The following is a 12,918-nucleotide window of genomic DNA, read 5'->3' on the forward strand; positions in this document are numbered from 1 at the left end:
TATTAAGTGTTCGTTTATTCTTAAACTCCTCCAGTCAATATAGGTTCTCTAATCAGCAAGCAAACTTAGTATTTTTTTTTTTTTTTTTGCTTTAATGAAGAACATGCATCAAACCCAGAGGACTCAAAAGCTCTTACAGTTTTGCAGTCTCAGGCTTTTCATACTTTACTTCTGGACAATGATCTGAGAAATGGAAGTGTTCTTTTATTCCTTCATTTAATCTAGAATTTACAAAAGCGGTAAATGCAAATATTTTATAACACGTGCCTTGCCTTTTGGCACTCCTGTCCTGACACATGTCCTGCCTCAGTCCATTAGTGTATTGTGATGGACATTGATGAAATTGAGGGAGTCCCAAGAAGTCATCATTCTTCCATTTTAAGACCTTGTTTTGAACACTGGTAACTAACTGATGGTGTTTCACCTCGTTAAGCACATTTTGGAGAGCCCTGCTGTCATTAAAGACAAACAGACTTGGTACAAAGGGGCAGAAGTTGCTCAGATGATATGATTTGGCTGACAGGAAGCAGAGTCAGAGACAGGATATCAAATAAGAAGATTACATTAGAAAAGGGGCTCTGAAGTCATACCAAAGCTTAAGAACATCTCCTCCCACACTTAAACTCCTTAAATGGAACATCATAAATTTTTGCCAGCTCCATGCAAAATTTATTGAGTGCTTTCTGGGGGACCCAACATTAGATACCGTGGGAGTTCAAGGTATTATTAAGTGCCCTTTGGGAACAGTTAAACAAAATGATTGTAAAGAAAGTTTCAAAAAGTGAAAACAATCTGTTTTCTAACATGGAGCCAGCACAAAAATTTAGAATCCAAACAGATTTGTAATGAAATAACCTTAATTCTCTTTTAACTTCTGAATAAGCCCAAAGACAAAATGCTGGTCTGGTGAGAAAATACATAACCTACTGATTCTCCTTTTTAACATACAATGAGTGACCCAAAGCTCAGAGATGTTAGCAAGTAAAAATTTCCAACTAGAACTTAATAAGATTTTTGTTTTGTTGGTAGTTCTATTAATGGCAAGTGATATGGCTTTCAAACTTATGGTAATGATATAGTATTTCCTTTTGCCTCTCTGGCAACTTTTTATTTGTTTAAATGTTTCTTCTTCGATGAACTAAGCCTAACACATCAAACAGAACATTCTACCCAATAGCAGCAGAAACATGCATTTTTTTCAAGTGCACATGAAATATTCTCTCTTATAGACCATATGTTGGGTCATAAAACAGATCTCAATAAATTTAAAGTAATTAAAATCATGCAAAGTGTTTGTCTTTAACTATAATGAAATGCAATTAGGTATTAATAACAGAAGGACATTTAAGATATACACAAGTATATAGAATTAACATAGTCCAAAATAATCATTATATCAAAAGAGAAATTATAAGGAAAATTGTAAGCTGTTTGGAGATCAATGAAAATGCAACATACCTACATTTAAATATGCACCTAAAGCTTACTTAAAGGGAAATATATGTTTTGGTAAATGCCTGTGTTTAAAAAAGGAGAAGGAGGAAGATCTCAAATTAATAGCCTAATCTACCTCACAAAACTAGAAAAATACTAAATTCAAAGCAAGCGGGAAGAAGGAAATGTAAAACTTTTCAAGCAAAAATAAATGAAATAGGCAATAGAAAAGCAATAGAGGAAATCAGCAAAACCAAATTTGGTCTCATAAAAAGCTGCTTAAAAATTAGTAAACCTTTAGTTAGACTAACCAAAGAGAGAGAAGAGACTCTAACTGCTATTACTAAAATCAGGACTATTGTCTCATATTTCTGCATTCTGTGTTAATACACATTGATGTAGATTGTCTTGCTCATAGATACTCAGCATGGTTCCTTTTCCTTTCTTCATTCACAGGGAATGAAGCACATTGTATCCGTGGCTTGTTTTGTTTTTTAAGTTCTCCTAAGAAACACTGCATGCTCAAATTGTGTAATTTAAGGAGAGGCCATAATGGATGATTTATATGCAAAAGGAGGGTGAATGGATGGGGTGTAGGTATAGGGAGCATGTGAAGGAAAGTACAGTATATTGGCGTCAGTAACAACCAGAGCACATTTACCACCCCAGAGCCTAAAAGGGCAGGGGAAGGACTTGAGATAGAGAGGATTGATTAGAACTGCTGACTTTTGACCTTTGACTGATTGGTAGGACTCAGCAGACCAGTGGCATCTCCATTAAGGGGGAGTTGGGAACAAAGGGAACCTTAAACACACTCTCTTTTCTTGGTTTCCTGCTACTGCTTTCCATCAGCCAAACCCAGTCAAAAGCCAGGGGCCAAGGGAATGAGCCCATAGAGATCAGCCTCCCTTGGCAGCAAGGAGGGAAGAAACGGGAGGAGATAGAGCTGAGTGGGGCTATTCAGCAGGTACTAATCATGCTAGATGACTGTTCTACATGAGATTAGCTACGAATTGACTACTTGAAATTCCAGAGTAAGTGAAGAATGAGCCGATTACTTCCCCTGTCTTATTTTCAGTATAGGCTTCCCTGACTTCACACTCACTATAGTTCTTTTCTCCTGGGCTAAGATCCCACACTGTGTAAACAAGGAAAGCAGCTGAATGTCTCATTTGTCTTCTGGAGTTATTATGAGGATCTAAGATAGCATTTTAATATAGTATAAGATAACAGGTATTGTGTGCTTAGGAAGCTGACATGCTTTGCCTCATTTAATCTTTATGGTAACTCCATAAGGTAGCTGCTACTAACCCCCACTATTTCATAGATGAGAAAATTGAGTATCAGAGAGATGAAGAAGCTTATTCAACGTCTTGTAACTAAGTGGTGGATTAAGGATTTAAATCCAGTCCAAAGTCTCGGTCTTAATCACTAGGTTGTGTATGTCACAGCTGTCTTCCTGGTTTGCTCAGTGTGGGTTTGAGCACAGGAGAAAAGGACTATGAGCATCAAGGAAGAGAAGGCTCCTTCAGTGAAAGTAGCATTGGGATTACTTCCCTTTTCTTTATTTTGGAGTCCTCACATTCTAACTTACCAAGAGAAAAAGCCAGTTCTAAGAGTTAATGGATAAACAAACTGTAGTATATTCATACAGTGGAATACTTCTCAGCAATAAAAAGAAAAAAGCTATCTCCAAGCAGTAGCTTGTGTAGGTAGAAGCATTATGCAGCCCACCAGGCTCCTCTGTCCATAGATTTTCCAGGCAAGGATACTGGAGTGGGTTGCCATTTCCTTCTCCAGGGGATCTTCCCAACCCAGGGATCGAACCCGGGTCTCCTGCACTGCAGGCAGATTCTTTACTGACTGAGCTGCAAGGGAAGTCCAGGTAGAAAGAAACTAGATGTTAAAGAGTGCATATTCTCTTCTGCTGTGATAGGAATCAGAGTGGTCATGTGGGCAAAAGTGAGCGGTATGAGAACAAAGGAGAACTAGAAATGAAGGGGCAGGGGTGGAGATGTTCTATGTCTTGATTGGAGTTGTAGTTACCAGAGAATATACTTGTCAAAAATTCAAATTGTACTTTTAAAAGAGTACATTTTATAGTTAGCAAATTATACTTTAATAAATTAATTTTAAAATAACTGATGAAACTATGAGAACATATTTAAGTAAAAACTATGCAGTTGATTTGGAGAAGGAAATGGCAACCCACTCCAGTGTTCTTGCCTGTAGAATCCCAGGGACGGGGGAGCCTGGTGGGCTGCCATCTATGGGGTCGCACAGAGTCGGACACGACTGAAGCGACTTAGCAGTAGCAGCAACATGCAGTTGATTTAGAGTAAAAATTACTGATCACAGATATGGTATACATTTATTGTAAAAGAGTTAAGCCAGAAATAAAAGCTAAAATTCGTGTGATTTTTTTTTCTTGATAAAAATGCCACCTGTGAGGTAACTTTTATACTTAAATTTCCTTCAACTTTTTTTTTTCTTTTTAATCTAGAATGGTCAGTTGGAGTGTGTACGCTGGATGGTGAGTGAAACAGAAGCCATTGCTGAATTGAGTTGTTCTAAGGATTTTCCAAGCCTTATTCATTACGCAGGTTGTTTTGGTCAGGTATGAAGAAATTTTTAATTATTTTCTCTTTGCATACTGCGTAATCTACCGCTTTAAAAATTTTTAATACGTCAAAATCCAAACCTAAAAAATCATCAAAGATGTATTCAAAGATTTATAGGCAGTGATATTCATTGTAGCATTTTTTGTAGGAAAAAAAATGTGTTAAACCTAGATATTTCATGGTAGAATATTGGATAAATAATGAGACATTCATATGACAGAATTTTTCAGAAAAATATTCATTATATAATATTGAGTTAAAATATATGATACAAAACTGTTCCTGTAATTTGGTACCAACTCTGAATTTTGGAGAGAAAGAGAAATGAATAATAAGACTAGAAAAAAAAACTTAGGTCTCCACATGTTTATAGTAATTATCACTCAAAATATAAGTGGCTTTTGTTTTCTTTTTTTATGTTTTTCACTTCTTTCCAAATTTCCTACAATAAACAAATTTAACTTCTGAGGAAAGGAAAAATGATATATTTTCTTGAATCCAAAATTAAAAAGCAAATCTTTAGTAAGACATTAATTGAGGAAGTCTTGCTCCATTCAGTTCAGTTCAGTTCGGTCGCTCAGTCGTGTCCGACTCTTTGCGACCCCATGAATCGAAGCACGCCAGGCCTCCCTGTCCATCACCAACTCCCGGAGTTCCTCAGACTCATGTCCATCGAGTCGGTGATGCCATCCAGCCATCTCATCCTCTGTCGTCCTCTTCTCCTCCTGCCCCCAATCCCTCCCAGCATCAGAGTCTTTTCCAATGAGTCAACTCTTCACATGAGGTGGCCAAAGTACTGGAGTTAAAGCTTCAGCATCATTCCTTCCAGAGAAATCCCAGGGCTGATCTCCTTCAGAATGGATTGGTTGGATCTCCTTGCTCCATTAAAGATAAACAAAACAATCACCTAAAATTTTCTTAAATATTCGTACATGTTTTCTTTTCCAAAATAGGCTGTTTACGTTCGGTTAAACCATCTTTATTGGGATTTTAATTGTCATTGCTAAATTTTACTTTCAGATTAATTTGGTAATAATTACAATATTGAGTTTTTCTATTCATGTTTGTTTATGTATTCAAAGCTTGTTTTATCATCTTCAACAAAGAATTAGAGAATTAAAAAAAAAAAAAAGATGAGCAATCATGCAAACGAAGTGAGCCTCAGTTGCAGTCAGTTTCTACATTAGGAAATCCCAGTGTGAGTAATTGATGTACACATTACAATCCAGTGTATGCAGTAAAAAATCATCACTAACTCCCTTTGGGAAGGATGAGTATAAATAATCTTTAAAAAAACTGGAACCACAAAATGCCAATCTCAGCCTTAAGAAAATATAAATAAAGTCAGCAGTGCATTAAAATAGATTTAATCACATTTGTTTGTGGCAAAGAAAATTGCTTCTCATTCTTATAACCGTATCCTTTTGGCTTCGTAAACTTTCCCAGTGGCAGTAAATTGTGGTGTTGTTAACAAGAGATTATACTTTTTCGAGCATGACAATCTCAAATTTATAAATAGACTCAGAATATTGCCACAACCTTTCTTTAGTGGGGTTCATGTTAGGTGATACTTTATAATATGCCATGGTAACTTCGATTATATATATATATGTAATGTTTCCTATACGTACCAAGCACCATGCCATTGGACTTTGTGTACATTATCTGACTTAGTCTTTAAAACAACGTTATTGGGTTCTGTTGTTTTTATCCCTAGTCTATAGATGAGGAGACTGAAGACAGGAAGTCGTTTAAGTGGCTGGCATATGGTCTAGTGGCCAGTAAGAGCAAAGGCTGGATCTCAACTCAGGTCCTTTGACTTTGAGGCCAGATCCTGTTTTTTTCTCCATCCATGTAAATTTGTGTAGCTTGTTTGCAATGGAACTGATATAGCTGCAGAAGTCCTTTTTTTAAAAAATAATTCTATCTAACAATATGTTGTGATATTTGGAGTATCTTAAACACAGCTCATGGTACTAAATTTATGGAATGAAGAAAGAAGCAAGGACATTCAAAATTTGTAAAAGCCACTGTCTTTGAAGTAATTGCTTCATTTTCTTTGTGTATTGTGCTTATGAGTCCCAGCCATGGTGTTCTATGAACTACCGTAAGAATTAATAAGTATTTGCTAAAGATGCTCTTTTTTGGCTTAGGCCAGCAGAGGGGAGAATAGTATTTTCAAATGACCACAAGAATTATGAAGACAAATAGTCCTCATAAATCATTCTCAGTATGAGATTTTATTTATTCTCAAATTGTCTGAATAATTGTTTCACACCCCTGATTTCATTTGCTTATGTAAAGAGGAGTTTCAGATATCAGTGGAAAAGCTGACTGCAGTTTTGGAAGAGCTTGCCAAAGAAAAGGAGGGAAGGATTGCATTGCTGTTCTGAGACTTTAAGTCAATAATTGGGCATCTGGTATTCTTTGTCCCGGGAAATGTTGCTTATAGGTGCCAGTTTCTCTCTTCAACTCTCACAGCAGGCGTCTCATAACTTTGAAGCCATTGGGACAAAACAAAAGAAAGTGCCATTTCTGGGATTTGATCAGGTGACAGGGTGGTTTATTTGGCTGGAGTAGAGGAAAATACAGAAATCAGTGACCTTTGTGAAGAGCCATGTCAAACATTTGCTTCCTGTTAGTATCAGTCTTCAGATTGTTATTTCAAGTTGATAAGCATTTTTAATGACCTCAAGTACAGCTCTGACCAGAGCACCCCAGCAGTGCCTTCAGGAGAGCATTCCTACCCAAGTGGAAAATGTAGACACCCATTAGGACTGCAAGCTCAGCCCAGCCATCCTACATCTGCTGCAGCCACTTAGGTAACAGATAACCTGTGGAGATGCTGAACTTGGAACCACTGCAAGCCTAATATTTTCACAAGGAAGACTGTTACTGAACAGTTTTCTAATGGATTCACCACATGCAGGTTTTTTCATCGAGCAGGCACTTGAGTGTGTTCTGCTTTTGTTTCTTCAGTAAATACCTTTTGGAAAGGATAGTACAGAGGAAAATTTCCCTCCTGGTTTATTTTAGTTACCCTCGGCCCCTCCTATAGATTCTTAAAAGAATGGGCTCCATTTGACTCACAATTGGCATCCTTTTTCTGGTAAAAAAATTACCTGTAAGGACTCCAGAACCACGGGGTAGCCAGCAGTTTTTAGTGGTCTCCTGGAGTGATAGATCTTTGGGTAACAGGAATTGATTTTCCTTCTCTTGACACACAAAGTCTCAGAGGGGGCAGTTACTTCATTGTCTGATAGTACCTAGCAGAACCGGCCACGGGGAGCATGAAGGTGAACACGTGAGGGACACTCGGGGAAAGAGAGGGGCGCCTGTTCAGATGGGCCTGCTTTGCCGTCCCGTGGGAGAGATGCTGCTGGTGAAACAATCGAGACAGAATGATCTCAAGTCAAAGCTACCGCCTGTGTAACTTGGACTGTTTTATTCAAGTATGAAAGCTCAGATGGTCTCCTTCAGGGTCCCAGCGAAGCTCTCGCCCTCACATGCCTGGGGGCTCCGGCCTGTCTGGCGTGTTGGTTACTGTTTCAACATCAGACTTCTCATTTTGTTTCTAAACCTTTAATGTGCCTTTTGGTCAAGAAGTTCTGCTACGGAAACAACAGGCATCATAGCATTAAGCATTACTGAGAAAGAGCACACTTGCCTATGTGATGTTCATTCTCCATTTTAAATGTTTGACCTGATCAGATTAAAAAAAATAAAAGTCACTTTTTCACAAGAGGCTCAGAATTCCTCCGAATGGGCATGAATGGTGACGAGCCTGCTGATGAGGGGGTTGCTTCCACAGGCTGTGTCATAGTTTTTCCACAATTTACTTTTAAAAGGAGAAATATTCTGTTGACTTTATTATTTTGTTGTCATGGGGCAGAAATAAGTAAACAACACTAAAAGTTGCTACGATTGCAGATGAAAGTGCATAGAAAAATCTTTGATTGGCACAAGCAAGAATCTGCTCTCCAAGGACCTTTGAAAAAGCATAACCAGCACAGAGCTCCCCAACCCACAGACTGACAGGCAGTTAACGTGATTTCTGTGACCCAAGGGGTGCCAAAGGAGCATGTCCTTTATGGAGTCGAGGGTCATGGGTCATGAGCCGTGGTGGATATTCATACACAGAAGACACAGAACGTTAGCTCCTCAGTCTGAGTTTAAATCCTAGCCCTACCCTTACTAGCCCAGGAGCCTTGTATATATTTCCTTATTTTAAAAGAAAAGAAAATGTCTCCCTGGACCTCAGTTTCCTCATCTTTAGAATGGAGATAATAAAACTTTCTTAACAGGGTTGCTCTGAGATCCAAATGAGAAAAGTCACAGGAAGCCTGGAGCAGACACTAGGTAAATGTTGGTATAATGATTATTGGATACCTTCCATTTTATGATTTTTATTGCTGCAAATATTATTTATTTACCTATAAGTAAAGTATAAGTTTGGCAAAAAAAAATTTTCAGCCTAAATCTCTTTGTGTGTGTGTTAATCACTCAGTCGTGTCTGACTCTATGTGACCCCATGGACTGTAACCCACCAGGCTCCTCTGTCCATGGAATTCTTAGGCAAGAATCCTGGAGTGGGTTGCCATTCCCTTCTCCAGGGTGTCTTCCCAACCCAGGGATATACCCTGGGTCTGCTGCATTGGCAGGCAGACTCGTTACCGTCTGAGCTACCAGGGAAGTTGTAAACCTGTTCAGTCAATTCTTAGATGTATTATTTTTTTCACATTTTACTGTCTCTAGATTCTACATTTATTTTACAATAAGTGACAATATGAAACTATTTCTGGCCTTTTTTTTTTCACATTTTACCATCTCAAAAACTGGAATGAATCTTACAATTGATGGCTTGTTAGATTTGATGACTTAGAATCCCAGACAAAATTGCCTCCTTTAGAACTTACAGTTGTCACAAAACTATAGAGATTGTATTGATAGCAGTAATGTACCTGTGGCATACTTTTCAATTACATTTTTAACTAGACTGTCCAGCAAAGTTCATAAATTACATGTATTAATTGCCTGTATAAAGAAATTCCATTGCCTTTAAGAATGCACACAAAAAAACATTAAAACAGGTTATCAAAAGAGCAGACAATCCCCAGAAGAGGAAACTAGTACATAAAGTAAGTTTTCACTCATTAGATGAACATTGAATGGGTAGATATAATAGATACAGGTGATTGGATGGCATGTCAGTTGGAGAGGCATTCTATAAAACAAATAATACAGAAGAACTGTCTCATCCATGTGATTACATTGGATGTTCCCTAAAAGCAATACCTATGGGAACATTAAGGTCTGAAGTTACATTCTTTAATATCCCCCACCCGCTCTCTCTCTCTCACATACACACACACACACACACAGAGCAGGGGTGGGGTCACTGGGGAGATGGGGAGAACACACTAAAGGTCTAAAAGAAAAGCTAGGCATCATGGATATATATTTATATATGATATACATTCACAGGATCTTCTTAGTTGGAGAAAGTAGCTGTATCTGTTCTGTTCCCTTTACTGGATATTTGTCAAATAAGTCACTGTTTAAACCATAGGACTGTGGGTCTCTGCAGGCGTGTTTTCCAGAATCAGAGCAGAAAGCATTTCTAGGAGAGTGGATGCTAAACATTGTGCTTAGTCACTCAGAACATTGTGGCCGACATTGTGTCCGACTCTTTGTGATCCCATGAACGGTAGCCCACCAGGCTCCTCTGTCCATGGGATTCTCCAGGCAAGAACACTGGAGTGGGTTGCCGTTGTCTTCTCCAGGATGCTAAACATGCTTTTACCCAAACCAAGAGATTCTAACTATCTCCATGCCATCTCAGAAATCCTAAACTTTGGTTGTTAAACCAAGTGGATAGTCAGCCCATTCCTTTGAGCAGTGCCTTTCTGCACAGTATCATAGGGGAGATGGTCGTTTCCATATAACTTCTCAGTAAACAGGCCAGTGGCATAAAGTGAAAGTGAAGTTGCTCAGTCATGTCTGACTCTTGGTGACCCCATGGATTGTAGCTCACCAGGCTCCTCCATCCATGGGATTTTCCAGACAAGAATACTGGAGTGGGTTGCCATTTCCTTCTCCTGGGGATCTTTCTGACCCAGGGATCAAACTCAGGTCTCCCACACTTCAGACAGACTCTTTACCATCTGAGCCACTAGGGAAGGTGCAGCCAGTTGCATAGCTTCTTATTAAAGTGTCCACTGCAGCATAGGAAACTGAATTTGCCCTGCTGGGCAAAGACCTACATTGTTTTAAACAATAGGATAATGTTGCTGCTGCTGTTGTTCAGTCGCTTAGATGTGTCCAACTCTTTCTGACCCCATAGCCTGCAGCACGCCAGGCTTCCCTGTCCTTCACTATCTCCCAGCGTTTGAGTTTCTTGAACAGAGGAGCCTGGTGGGCTACAATCCATGGGGTCACAAAGACCCAGACACCACAGAGCAACTAACCTGAATTAAGATAATGGTTCTTCCTTGATGAAAGTCTTGCATATTGAATTTGGTAAAAGTAATTATAAGGAAGAATTATCCAGGCCGTCCTAAGAAAAGCAGCAGGTTATCATAATAGTATGGACTACACCTGACTGGGAGAGCCCCAGCAGCCAAGGCACCTCCTGCCTTACACAGACCTTGTCCTGTTCTCCCAAGGCATCAAGCCCTTGTAAAGTCCAGGTCTCTATAGGTTTTCCCCAGATTTCTATAAGGGGAAAATTCCTGCTCTTATGGAATGTAGTGTTCTATTTCCTCTAACTCCATTACTAAAAATATCAACAACCTTAGATATGCAGATGATACCACTCTAATGGCAGAAAGCAAAGAGGAACTAAAGAGCTTCTTGATGAAGGTGAAAGAGGAGAGTGAGAAAGCTGACCTAAAACTCAACTTTCAAAAAGCTAAGATCATGGCATCTGGTCCCATCACTTTATGGCAAAAGGATAAAAAGTGGAAACAGTGACAGATTTTATTTTCTTGGGCTGCAAAATCACTACAGACAGTGACTGCACCCACAAAATTAAAAGACACTTAGTCCTTGGAAGAAAATCTATAGCAAACATAGACAACATATTGACAAGCAGAGATGTCACTTTGACAGCAAAGGTCCATATAGTCAATGCTATGGTTTTTCCAGTAGTTATATCTGAACATGAGAGTTGAACCATAAAGAAGACTGAGTGCCAAAGATTTGATGCTTTCGAATTGTGGTGCTAGAGAAGACTCTTCAGAGTCCCTTGGACTGCAAGGAGATCAACCGAGTCAATCCTAAAGGAAACCAGCCCTGAATTTTCATTGGAAGGACTGATGCGGAAGATCCAATACTTTGGCCACCTGATGGGAAGAGCCGACTCACTGGAAAAGATTCTGGTGCTGGAAAAGATTGAAGGCAGGAGAAGGGGATGACAGAGCATGAGATGGTTCGATGGCATCACTGACTCAAAGGACGTGAATTTGAGCAAACTCTGGGAGACAGTGAAAGACAAAGAAGCCTGGTGTGCTGCAATCCAAGGAATCACAAGGAGTCAGAGATGACTTGGTGTCTGAGCAACAACAACAAAAGTCAAAACACTGCGAATTATAGTAAAGGGCATTTTCTGTGCATGTGCAGCACACACATATCCATTATGATATTTAATTGAGTCTGGAAAACATGAAAGTATGCCTGACAAGAACGTACATATAAAATATTTCTGATTATCTTGAACTCCTCAGAACTTTACTTGCTGAAGAAGCTGCTGGAATATCTGAGAATATCCAGTTGTTTTCTTCAGTTGTCTGATTTGTAAAATAAGAGTGTTTGAATTGGATGATTCGCTAAAATCTCTCCCATTTTACAATCTTAATGTTTAATATCATGGAGCAAACCAGGTCACCACAAGCTTGCCAGTGACCATGAAGATAGCAGGGCTGTCCTTTTCACCAGCAAAAGCACAGCAACTTGCCCTCTTCATATTTCTTAGACACTGGCTTCTAACCAGTTGGTCATGTCATTGATCTTGAGATATACCCACTCATCCAGATCTTTTTAGGAGTTAAGACCACATGATTCAGATGCTGGAAAGGATATGGAGGAGAAGAGAACCGTCCTACACTGTTGGTAGGAATATAAGTTAATGCCGCCACTGTGGAGAACAGTATTGATATTCTGAAGAAAACTAAAAATATAACTACCATATGATCCAGCAATCCCACTCTTGGGATATACTCAGATAAGAGCATAATTTAAAAAGATGCATGCACCCCAGTGTTCACAGCAGCACCTATTTACATCAGCTAGGACATGGAAGCAACCTAAATGTCTATCAATAGATGAATGGATAAAGAAGATGTGATATATATATACGGTGAAATATGACTGAGCCACGAAACGGAATGAAGTAGTGCCGTTTGCAGAGACGTGGATAAACCTAGAGACATTCATACAGTGAAGTAAGTCAGAATGAGAACAACAAGTATCATATAATATCATTTATGTGTGGAATCTAGAAAAATGGTACAGATAACCTTATTTACAAAATGGAAATAGACAGATATAGAGAACAAACCTCTGGATGCTAAGAAGGAGGGAGGATGAATTGGGGGTTTGGGGTTGACATATACATACACTACAATGTATAAAATAGATAGCTAATGAGAACCTACTGTGTAGCACGGGACCTCTACTCAAGGTGCTGTGGTGACCTAAATAGGAAGGAAATCTTAGAAACGGAATATATATATATATATGTATAACCGATTCATCCTGCTGAACAGTAGAAACTAACAACATTGTAGAGCAACTGTACTTCAATAAAAATGAATTAATCATCTGTCGCCAAATTAAGGTAATTCAGTTTTGGGTTTTTTTCCCT

General features: G+C 38.9%; 1 protein-coding gene across 2 annotated transcripts in view; it reads left to right on the plus strand.

Annotated features, from left to right (window-relative positions):
• Positions 1 to 12,918, plus strand: part of LOC120864684 (synuclein alpha interacting protein) — a 164,133-nt gene that overhangs the window by 120,043 nt on the left and 31,172 nt on the right. For both annotated transcript variants that reach the window (XM_040241708.1, XM_040241709.1), the window contains exon 6: positions 3,938 to 4,051. In XM_040241708.1, the coding sequence (XP_040097642.1) occupies positions 3,938 to 4,051 (114 nt within the window). The remainder of the gene's footprint in view (positions 1 to 3,937; positions 4,052 to 12,918) is intronic.

The sequence above is a fragment of the Oryx dammah genome, unplaced genomic scaffold, assembly GCF_014754425.2.
Source record: "Oryx dammah isolate SB20612 unplaced genomic scaffold, SCBI_Odam_1.1 HiC_scaffold_5, whole genome shotgun sequence".
In the NCBI taxonomy this organism is placed as follows: domain Eukaryota; kingdom Metazoa; phylum Chordata; class Mammalia; order Artiodactyla; family Bovidae; genus Oryx; species Oryx dammah.